The sequence below is a fragment of the Portunus trituberculatus genome, chromosome 19 (genome assembly GCF_017591435.1).
Source record: "Portunus trituberculatus isolate SZX2019 chromosome 19, ASM1759143v1, whole genome shotgun sequence".
Lineage (NCBI taxonomy): Eukaryota > Metazoa > Arthropoda > Malacostraca > Decapoda > Portunidae > Portunus > Portunus trituberculatus.
In genome coordinates, this window is record NC_059273.1 from 17,050,053 (window position 1) to 17,062,326 (window position 12,274).

At 42.3% G+C, this 12,274-nt stretch overlaps 1 protein-coding gene across 1 annotated transcript in view; it reads right to left on the reverse strand.

Moving 5' to 3' along the window:
* LOC123506093 (serine-rich adhesin for platelets-like) overlaps positions 1–4,868 on the reverse strand; it is a 55,660-nt gene extending 50,792 nt beyond the window's left edge. The window contains exons 1-3 of the mRNA XM_045257959.1: positions 4,762–4,868; positions 1,047–2,289; positions 423–498 (exon numbers count right to left, since the gene is read on the reverse strand). Of these exons, the coding sequence (XP_045113894.1) occupies positions 423–498; positions 1,047–2,188 (1,218 nt within the window). The 5' untranslated portion in view covers positions 2,189–2,289; positions 4,762–4,868. The remainder of the gene's footprint in view (positions 1–422; positions 499–1,046; positions 2,290–4,761) is intronic.
* Between the last annotated feature and the right edge of the window lie 7,406 nt (positions 4,869–12,274).

The following is a 12,274-nucleotide window of genomic DNA, read 5'->3' on the forward strand; positions in this document are numbered from 1 at the left end:
TATGTTGCACCTGTAGATAAACGCAAATTGAATTAAATAAATACATATACGAGTATGATATTGCTGTCATGCAGTAATTAATCTTTCGCTCTATGGGAAAAGAGAGAGAGAGAGAGAGAGAGAGAGAGAGAGAGAGAGAGAGAGAGAGAGAGAGAGAGAGAGAGAGAGTTCGTAGTTTTTATTGTACGTTATATACCCACTTCCTCCTTCCCTCTTTTTGCTCTTCCCTTCCTCCAGCCATCCCTTCCTCTCTCTCTCTCTCTCTCTCTCTCTCTCTCTCTCTCTCTCTCTCTCTCTCTCTCTCTCTCTCTCTCTCTCTCTCTCTCTCTCTCTCTCTCTCTCTCTCTCTCTCCATCAATTACTGGTAATGACGTAATCTCGCAGGCTTCCAATACAGGCGAGTGTGGATCAGTAGTACTCACCCCAAGGTAAAGCGGGCCGGGGCGGGGGACGTCCACCTGTAGGAACCATGGCAGGGGACACGGCGCCCGCCAGTACCTGTGGACGAGAGGGGATGTCTTTTGCTATTGAGTTATGGCGGAAAGTGATGTTGCGCTAGAAGTAAAGGGAAATTTTGATGGTATATGTATTTGACTCTTGAATTACCGAGGATGAGAGGAGATGCGTTTTGCTATTGAATTATGAAGGTGCTTAGGTGTGTTGTGTGTACTGGAGGCAAGGTTCGTGGAATACATATTTGAGTTGTCTTAGAAATAATCAGTGTTTATATACAGAATGCGTTGGATGATATATATTTTGTGCTTAACGGAGTTTTATCGTTATAATGGCATTAAAACCACCATACCAAAAAAGTAGAGCTAGAAATCTTGCCTATTCACGTGTAAAAGTATATCGTTAAAATGTCAATAAAACACAGGTATAGAGAAGACAGCTCCAGATTAGAACAGTAACTGATGGAGTCTGGCTGAGGTTCCTGGCAGGTGATGCGTGAGATGCTCAAAGGGATTCCATGCAATGTGAACCAGACCGGAATTGATATCGGCACTGATTTTAACGTCGGCAGTAAACGCTGCTACGAACCTCACCTGCACCCAACTCCGTGATACGACTGTGACTTGGCGCTACAGAACGGCCACGTCTTGGGGCTGAAACTCGAGCGGGTCGCGGCCCTGCTGGCGAGGTGGTCACACAGGGATGTGTTACTCTTGGAGCTGTGGTGTGAAACATTCCTGGAAGCTCTCGTGACGGGAGCGGAGGTGCTTCTCGGGCTGGCAGCGCTGCAGGATGTGGTGGTGGTGGGAGAGATAGCGGCTGAGGTACTACCCACAGGAGCTGAGCTTGTCCTAAACCTTGGTCTTTGAATGACTGGTGAGTTCTGGGGACAAGACAGTGATCTTGTTCTCTGGCTGGCAACTTTCCTGTTAGCCTCAAACTTTGGCCACCCAACTAACAAAGCATTCTTGTATGCAGCAGAACACTTCTCGTCCACCTCATCCCTCCCCTTGCCAGCCTTGGGTGGACACTGCTTAGCTGAGGAGGCGTCACCTTTTTGTTTGTTGTCCACGTGCTCCCACCTCGGAGCGCTGACCCCCGTAACCTTTATTCTGGATCGCCGAGGACCCTCCCCCACTAGGCGCGGACGTCCCTCTGAGGCGAGTGACCTCCATGTCTTATGAACAGATTTGTGGGGACGATTGCTTACTTGCTCCTTAAACTGGCAATTTTTTCGGCATTCAAACTGCTGCTGATACTGACTGGTCTTGCCAAGACTGTACTGGCCCGCCGCCTGAGGCCTGGCGGAGGACGGCGTGACTCGTTCCTTGGCAGTGGCTGGCCGCCTGCTCCCGCCGCGGGTCACGAACCTTCCGTCGCTCCTGCGATAGAACTTCCCCGTATTAACGACACCGTTCTTATAGGGCGTGGTCGCATCTCCCTTCCTGTGTGTGCCAGGAGTGACGGGGAGCCCATCCGAACCCGTTACTGTGTCAGCGAATCTTACACTCTTGCCTCCACCTCGCGTATCACTCAGCCGGCCGCCACGCCCCATACCACCTGAGGTTCGGGGCAGTAACGTGCAGGAAGCAGGGCGCACGCTGAGGAGCTGGCGGAAGGGACAGTCATCGTGGGTGTCATCCTCTGCGGCGCGGGTGTCGTGTTTACCGGAGGTCGGGGAGGGGGATGCGGCCAGAGCTGTGGCGGGCGGCAGGGCGGTGCTTCCGGGACCCATTCGGCCTCACCTCGCAGCGTCCCCGCCTCGCGCCTCGCTCTCACCGTGGCCCGGGGTGCTGGGGGCGGGAGGCAGGGGTGCATGTGCGGGAGTGTGCTGACCTGTGGCAGAGGAGAAAGAAATGAGAAACACGAGCCTGGAGGTCTTTCATCTACTGTCATTAGAAGGAAACTTACAGAAGTCAAAATTTTTACTAGAGAGAGAGAGAGAGAGAGAGAGAGAGAGAGAGAGAGATTAAGTAAAATATAAAGCAAGAGGAGAAAGTAAGAACATGCTACCAGAATATTTATGGCAGTGTACATAGTATATTCATGCCATTGTTCTTACACACACACACACACACACACACACACACACACACACACACACACACACACACACACCGTCACTCCCTCCTTCCTTATGTGCCAATAAAACTAAAGGGAAACTAACACATTTATGTTCGCAGGAAAGTAATTAAAGAGTGAACAAATAAATAAAGAACATGGCGGGCAGGGAAGACTGTAGCGACATATTTCAACAGCTTAATTTCTTTGCCAGTCACTGTAGGATATGAGATAGGGATGGAGGCAGGGAGAGAGGGAGAGGGAGGAGACAAATGCAGTATAACGGAAAGGGACGCGATATGGCGGAACGTGTGAGTATAATGGATGTTGGGATGAGAGAGAGAGAGAGAGAGAGAGAGAGAGAGAGAGAGTTATTGTATGCTGTATAGTCACCTCTCTCTCTCTCTCTCTCTCTCTCTCTCTCTCTCTCTCTCTCTCTCTCTGCGCCTGTAACACCCACAATTTTAACCATTTAATTACAAAACGACGCATTGTTCCCCCTTGCCGTCCTCCCACCTAGCGTGTATGAATACGTGTGTGCGTGTATACCTGTGTGTATTCCCATGTGCGTGTTGAAGTACTGGCTGGCCCACGCCCCTGTTTTCACTACGTTACGACATCCTTCTCTACATGCCTCCCTTCCTATGGCGCAGAAAAAAAACCGTTTATACGTAACTATAGGATCCGGAATTTCTTGTTTAGTATCCCCTCGCAGAGTAATTACGTTTTCTTTTATTCATCGAGCTTGTTTTGTTATGTTTTCTTTTCCTGGTGTCGCTATTTATGCAGTGTTGATTTGATAAGATATTGCGGTAAATTTCCTGGGTGCTCTCTCTCTCTCTCTCTCTCTCTCTCTCTCTCTCTCTCTCTCTCTCTCTGTCTGGGTTATCAAGGTCTTTTTGCTTTTATTGTTCTTATTTATCGTTAAGCTTTATTCGCCTTCGTTGTTTCCGGGAAGTTTGTACGCTGTGCTTTGTTGCGCTTTTCCATTTATTGTGCTTCGTTGTTGCTGTTGTTCCTGGCGCTGCTAATGTGCACTTACTTGATTGTCTGGCCCTAGCTGGACGCTATTTAGGAATGGATGTTGTTAGCACTATTATTAATATTGTTATTATTTTCATTATTATTATTATTGTCATTATTATCACTATCTATTATTGTTGTCGTTGTTTATTTTTATTATTATTATTATTATTATTATTATTATTATTGTTGTTCTTGTTGTTTATGCTGTTGTTGTTGTTGTTGTTGTTGTTGTTGTTGTTGTTGTTGTTGTTGTTGTTGTTGTTGTTGTTGTTGTTGTTGCTGCTGCTGCTGCTGCTGCTGCTGCTGCTGCTGCTGCTGCTGCTGCTGCTGTTGCTGCTGCTGCTGTTGTTGTTATTGTTGTTACTTTTCTATGTATCAATTCACTTTTCCTAAGAATAGGCAGAAGAAAGAAGAGAAGGTAGTAGTAGTAGTAGTAGTAGTAGTAGTAGTAGTAGTAGTAGTAGTAGTAACTGAAAAATCTTTCTTCTGTCTATCTTAGGAAAAGCGAATTGATAGATCTACGTTTAACGACAACAACAAATTACAACAGTAACAATCATAATAATGATAATAATAATGATAATACTAATAATCGTAATAATAATGATAATAATAATAATAATAATAATAATAATAATAATAATATAATAATAACAACAATAATAATAATAATAATAATAATAATAATAATAATAATAACAATATTGTAATAACAATAATGATAATAATGATAATAATAATGATAATAATAATAAATAATAATAACCAACAATAATGATAACCATAGTAATGATGATTATTATAATTATAATTATAATAATAGCACCAACAATAAATATAAAAAGAAGAGAGAGAGAGAGAGAGAGAGAGAGAGAGAGAGAGAGAGAGAGAGAGAGAGAGAGAGAGAGAGAGAGAGAGAGAGAGAGAGAGAATGGGCAGGAAAATGAGAAGAAGAGAATGAAGCACATAAATAGCATAATAATAATAGGGAGAAGAATAGGAAGGAGAGAAAAAAGATGAGAAACGAGAAGGACGAGAAGTAATGGCAGGAGGTGGCGAACTAGCCGTCAATAAACCAACACACTTCATCACCATCATTTTTGGAACATCCCACAGCACGCAACTACCATACCACCACACCACCACAGTCACCATAGTCACCACCATCACTAATCACATCGCACCAGTACTCTGAGACACCGATCACAACACGGCACGTACCCAGTAGCTTATGACACCTTCAAATCGCCACAGCGCGCCAGTCACCAGTCGTTTGGGTTGTCACTATGGTCACCACAACCGCGCTGCGTGAGGGAAAGATGTGATCTGAACGTCACGGTCCCTGCAACTGAGCCACCACCACCACCACCACCACCACCACCGCCGCCGTCGTTGCCTCGCCAGGGTCACCAGGAGAAAGAAATAATGAACGCGTGGTTTTCTTCTTTCACGTCTCCTGCTAAATGGATCTTCAGGGATATATTTTTCGTCAGAGAGGTGTGTTTTAATCTCTCTCTCTCTCTCTCTCTCTCTCTCTCTCTCTCTCTCTCTCTCTCTCTGTCGATCAGCAGCTTATATGCATTTTTTCGTCTTTTTTTTCGTCGCTGTATGATTGGCATTCGAGAGGAGGAGTTTTCATTTTCTTTTTTTATTAATCTATTCATTTATTTACTTGTTTGTTTGTTTGTTTATTTATTTTGTTTATTTGTTTTGTTGGGGGAATGGAAATTTGTCCAGAATCTTGACTGGCAACTGTTTTATAATGAATATCTGTCATGTTCCTTTTTTTTTTTTTTTCGAATAAACGCAAAAGCGCAATATCATTTTGTGTGTAAAGTGCGTTGAGCCATCTGTAATTTTCTCTTTATAAAACCAACAGATGTTTTTCTTTTGTTTTTTTTTCTCTTATCTCAACACAAACACGACAGCTCGATATTTTTATGCATTTACCCACGTGCATGTTTAGGTTATAGTTTTCCCCCCACACAAGCTGCCCGGGACACGCACGCCAGCAGGTGGAGGGTAAGCGGGCGATGCTCACTTGACCATAGACGAGGCTGGCGAGCGGGATGCGTGACCCTGCAACCGCAACTTTATCAGACTCATGATTTGCGCTTAGGCGGAAGTAAAGCATTAAACAGGTGACGTGTCTGAGGTCACCTGTTGTTGTTGTTACCTGCTTGTTGTATAGTAATAGCTGTAGTAGTAATAGCAGTAGCAGCAGCAGCAGCAGCAGCATTATTATTATTATTATTATTATTATTATTATTATTATTATTATTATTATTATTATTATTATTATTATTATTATTATTATTATTATTATTATTATTATTATTATTATTATTAGTAGTAGTAGTAGTAGTAGTAGTAGTAGTAGTAGTAGTAGTAGCAGTAGTAGTAGTAGTAGTAGTAGTGGTGGTGGTAGCAGTAGTGGTAGTGGTGGTGGTAGTAGTAGTGGTGGTAGTGGTAGTAGTAGTAGTAGTAGTGGTAGTAGTAGTAGTAGTAGTAGCAGCAGCAGTAGTAGTAGTAGTAGTAGTAGTAGTAGTAGTAGTAGTAGTAGTAGTAGTAGTAGCAGTAGTTTAGGAAGGCGGTGGCGTAGTAGATAAGGTGGTGAGAGTGGGATCGGGAAGACGTCCACGGGTAGGTTTGAATCCCACCACATACCGCTTTGAAGCTATGTCATTTGTCGAGTGGTTTAAAGTTACCTACATGTCACCATGATACCCAGGCTCTAAGTGCTTGCACATGATATGAGCCCTAATATGGCTACCACTATAAATAAAATTAACTGCGCTGCTAATGGCGAAAGCTGAACAGCGCTTCCTACATATACTCTTCAAGTACGTATGCCTACAGGCGCTATAGGCCATAACATAATTTTCTTTCTATTTATCCGTATTTCCTTCTCATTCAATGTAGTAGAAAATGCTAAACGAAACATTCTTTCTGTATCATCCAAATTATTGCAGGGAGAGAGAGAGAGAGAGAGAGAGAGAGAGAGAGAGAGAGAGAGAGAGAGAGAGAGAGAGAGAGAGAGAGAGAGAGAGCATACATAATTAGTCCCTTTCATTCTACAATCCTCTTTGTTACCTGCTTCTTTTAAATTGCATTTCTCGCGAACAGCGAAAAAAGTCATGTAAAATCATAAGAAAAGTAATGATAACTAACGAATGAATGAATATAGAAAGAAAGAAAACACGAACTTTCTGTTTATTATTCTGGAAAGTCACGTCGAATAATGGTTGCACAACGAAATATCAACATGTGCATACAAGCGAAAAAATCAAACGTGAAACCTGACTGACGGTTTGTTATTCAAGCAGAGCGACGAATAGGAACTACATGCATTGAATTCATAGAGCAGCCAAAGCACTACAGTCACAATAAGAGATCTGTCAGCATGTCAAGCTCTTTTGCATCGGACAAGGCCGCGTGCATGTATATTCGATATCAAGGACCATATATACTGAAACATTTCTGGATTGTATCTGCACTACTTTCAAAAGGCTCTAGTTGAAGTTACACAGGATTTGAGGGTGTTTTTACGGTTCTAGTGACATATTAACAAGATTTCTACTCTATAAGTAGGAAAAATGTTCCTGGGAAGCCTGGTAATCACAATGATCCTTGTGAGCATGCAAAGCGTTTCTGTACACTCGCGTCCCGAAAATCGAGTAATCTGCATCACTAATTTCCACCATCGTTTTTCTTCAGGCTGGTAATCTTAGAAATACATAATAACTAATAATAAAAAAAAAAGATGTGTATTTTGTGCCCATTGTGCTTCAGCATTCTTTATCAGTCTTTAGTCGTTAGCCTTACCGATAAAAAACGTGATAATTCCTTAGCTGTACAGTCAAGATCGATGATCGAGGAAACTACATTATTTACGTCCACTGTGTTTTAGCGTTTTTTCTTAATAGTAAGTTCTTAGATATGCTGGCAAACTTAGTGATATTGATAACAAACTTTAAGCTGTACGTTCAATATTAGAAGTGAAGCAGCAACATAACTTAAATTGTGCTTCTCTCTCTTAATTACCCAAATGTAACAAGCTCAAGTGCTTAGCTATAGGAGTGTCAAAGGTGCACATTCAAAGGTCGCATTAGCTGTACCACATTTTACTGTTTCTCTATTGACCCGAGTCAACAAATCTTCTGTCTGTCTCAGAAAAAAATAATACCTGATAACCGCTTCACTTTGATACGAGGCAGTTGTCATCACCATATTGAATGCATGAAATCTTTAAAATTGTCGGGAAGAAAGTTAGCGGAAAAAAAAGGAAGAATAGAATATGCAATTTCTACTCAAGACAAGGATCGGATGAGAGTGTAAAACAAGCAAAGGTGTTTTCTTATGATTGGTAATTATAAAAATATGTACCAAGTGATATTCAGATGTTATCATTTTACAGGTCTGGTGGAGGGAAAACGCCAAAGACAATTTGACACTTTATTTCAATCTTATGTTGTCAAATAGTCTGTCAATTTTATAAAATAATACTAATAGATTCATAGCATATCACAGAACTGATTAAAGGAAACACCAAGAACTAATTCAATACTTTATTTAAATTCTAAATCCCCAAACCTGTTAGCAATCTTAGAAAATCTGGTAACTGATAGATTCTTAACAGTTCCCAAGATTGACCAAAGGGAAAAAAAAAAAAACAGTTAAACGTTTCATATCTATAAATGGTAAATCCTCATACCTATAATGACAATCTTTGAAAAAAAAAAAATGCTAAATGATAGATTCTTGACGGATCCAACGACTTAAAAATATATGGAGATGCACTAAACACAATAAAGCTGAAAGTCAACAGCAGTTTACACGACTTCTGACTACGAGTGTACAGTGAGCAGCATCCAGTCTGTTTCTAGACAAAATATACCAGACCGAATAAATATGAAAGCAAAAAAATGTTGACCCAATTTTATGTTTATGCAAAGCTGGGAATGAGAAATACGGGTGAAGGTAATTCTTTATTTTTTCTCTTTAAATTAATCTTTTTATTCTATTTCATTTCTAGTTACACTTTCCTAGATATACAAGGTCGCCTCCCCTCATCTAAACCCCTCCTTCCTCCCCCTCTCTCTCTCTCTCTTTCTCTGTGTTGTGTTAGGTAGGTCAGTTACATCTCTCTCTCTCTCTCTCTCTCTCTCTCTCTCTCTCTTCCTGGTGGTGGTGGTGATAGTGATGGTGGTGGTGCTGACCTTATCGGGATAATGGACGTGAAATAAAGTTCAGACTGGCTTTTGTTGCCGCTTTGAAATATAGCACTGATTCCTGTCATTCGCGTAATTACCTCGTGTCTCTCGATTAAGTGCACTTTTCATCTTTTTTTCTTTTTGTATCACGATTTTTTTTTTTGAGAGATGTGTTGTTATTTAATTTTCCGCTTCAAATCGAGTCTGCAATGACAGGGATATGAGGATTTATTTTTGTATTACTTATGGAATCTCTCTCTCTCTCTCTCTCTCTCTCTCTCTCTCTCTCTCTCTCTCTCTCTCTCTCTCTCTCTCTCGTTTCATGAGCTCTTATATAGTTACCATTTACCTCCAAGTATCTTAACTTCAGTGACTGCCATTCATCACTCATCATTACCAGTATTATCATCATTGGTAGTTATTTCAAGTAGATTGATTTTCCTCTTCCTTCCTGATCAATGTCTGTTTCTGTAACGCTTCAAAAGGAGAAGGCACGACAGCTAGCTAATCATAAAGAAAGATAATTTCTGGCATTCCTCTCTTTACCTAAATTCATGTTCTTTTGTTCTAGAGTCGTAATGGAGTCTTCTTTAATGTTAAAATGTCTCCTTTGTTTTACGTGCTCACACGTGTGTGTGTGTGTGTGTGTGTGTGTGTGTGTGTGTGTGTGTGTGTGTGTGTGTTGGTGCTGGTGGGTGAATGGGAGGTGGGTGGGTGGATGGGTGCGTGTGTTGGTTGCAATCTGCGCTCCTAGATAGTCGTTCTGTCATCTTAAAAGTCCATTTGTTTTCATTTTTACGCCTATTATAAAGCTGCCCACGTCCATTTGTCATTCTGGCGCGTGTTCCGAAGCATCTATTAACTCCGTTTGTTTGATTTAATTCCAGTTATATCTAAAGGAAACACTCTTGGGAAAATTAAATATAGTTATAATTCCCTTAGGAACTAACTACACTGCCTTCAGGGAAGTCACACTCCACTTGAGACACGCACAGGCGCCATAAAAAAAAAAAAAAATTCCCAGTTCTATGCTACATACATAAATCAGAATGTTTTATTTATTTTTTTTTTACCTCCATATTTATCGTGTTGTCCTTGGCCGTTACTAATTTATGTTAAGGAAAGAAATAGGGGAATGAATCTTAAAACTTTCATCATGTGGGTCTGTGAGTGTAATTCCTCTCGGTCATCTACTGGTTACCTATAGCCACCCTTTCCCATTCAGAAAGATCCCAAACCTCGTACTGACCAATCTTCGAATAGGACTGAGACCACACCACAGACCGAACATCACACATCTGGAAAGCGAGGACACAACCACTTGGGTTAAATCCAGCTGGGGCGCACCCATTTGCCTGGCTTGCCTGAGACTCGAACCCAGGTCTATGTGGATGTGAACCGAACGTACATCACAACGTGTGTGTGTGTGTGTGTGTGTGTGTGTGTGTGTGTGTGTGTGTGTGTGTGTGTGTTCTTGTACCTCCTGGAAAAAAAAAAAAACGAATATATCCTAAAGGTTTCTAACGTTACTAATCTTTCAATAACCTGACATTAACTCTTAACACTACAGAACGCATCGCTTTCTCCCAGTGAAGCTAAAGTAGACTACAACACTGTCTCGAAACATCGTATCCCAGTGACTTCCTCGTTTTCTTTAATGCGTCGTGTCCTTCGCCTCTTGACTCATCAGCAGTGTGTGTCACGTCCTGATTCCTCATTCCGTGATTCCGGGCGAGTTTTATTTAATATTCCTCGACTGAAGTGACGTCTTGTTTTGCAATGCGAGGCAGGATAGGTCACATGGATCACCAGGTCATCCGGAGTGGCGTGAGGGCAGGTGGCAGGGCGGCACGCGACTCGTGCCACCTCCCTCCAAGCTAAGGATCTAAATCCCTCCAAGCGTCTTATTTTTACGGTGAGGCTTAGTGTTGGTAATGGTACTGCTTGTTGTGGCTGTTGACGTATGCTGGTAGTAGTAAAAGTAGTAGTAGTGGTGGTGGTGTTAGGGCATATTCTATAATGGTAATACTGGTAATACCGCCTGTGTGCATACCTGACTAATTATTATACTGAAAACGTAAAACATATGCAATCTACCACTTATCCTCCCATTTACTGTTGCATTAAAGAACTTCAGTACACACCAACACGAACATAACAAGAACAAAGAAACAGAAAGCTTGACTCACATCTGTCAGGGATGCATAAATGTATAAATACTCGGGTCCATGTTATGATGTGGAATTCTTCACTCGTAAATATGATTTGTTTGGTGTAAATGGAACATTCCACGCAATTGTAATTCGTCTCTGGCTGACCACCTACAGTGATTCTGCCAAGACCCGATTTTTTTTTTCTGTGGATTTGTTCCTGTATGTGTGTGTGTGTGTGTGTGTGTGTGTGTGTGTGTGTGTGTGTGTGTCACTGTTTGATCTGCTGCAGTCTCTGACGAGACAGCCAGACGTTACCCTACGGAACGAGCTCATAGCTCATTATTTCCGATCTTCGGATAGGCCTGAGACCAGGCACACACCACACACCGGGACAACAAGGTCACAACTCGATTTACATCCCGTACCTACTCACTGCTAGGTGAACAGGGGCTACACGTGAAAGGAGACACACCCAAATATCTCCACCCGGCCGGGGAATCGAACCTCGGTCCTCTGGCTTGTGAAGCCAGCGCTCTAACCACTGAGCTACCGCGCGCGCGCGTGTGTGTGTGTGTGTGTGTGTGTGTGTGTGTGTGTGTGTGTGTGATTCACCTCGGTCGCCTGCTGGTTACCCAGCCAGTCTTCCCCATTACGGAGCGAGCTCAGAGCTCATAGACCGATCTTCGGGTAGGACTGAGATCACATAACACACTCCACACACCGGGAAAGCGAAGCCACAACCCCTCGAGTTACATCCCGTACCTATTTACTGCTAGGTGAACAGGGGCCACACATTAAGAGACTTACTTGCCCATTTGCCTCGCCGCTTACTGGGATTCGAACCCGGCCCTCTCGATTGTGAGTCGAGCTTGCTAACCACTTCACTACGCTGTGTGTGTGTGTGTGTGTGTGTGTGTGTGTGTGTGTGTGTGTGTGGCATATTTTTCTCGCACGGTACATACCTATATAAGCCTGGTGAATCGTTAAAATTTCAGCATAATTTGAAATCTAGTAAGGCCGCTCTGCAGTATATCAAGCAGTAAGTGTCGACACGGCGACGTGTTGGCACAGCAGCACCGTGCTGCGTCAGGCACACTGTGTGTGTGTGTAAAGACGAACTACTTGTCGTCGGTATGACTACAATGCAATTCTTAGGCATTTTGATGATACTATCATATATTACATTAGAAGAATCACTAATTATACCAGTGTTCTATCATCAATAGCATTATTATAATATATCTGCAATCAAGGAATGACTCAACGTTTAATTGACACTCAATGGTTCGCTTCGTCTCGGACACAGCAATCCCTTTTTGGGTTGTTGCGTTGGGTTGCCTTGCCTCTTGATTTCTTGTGATTTACATT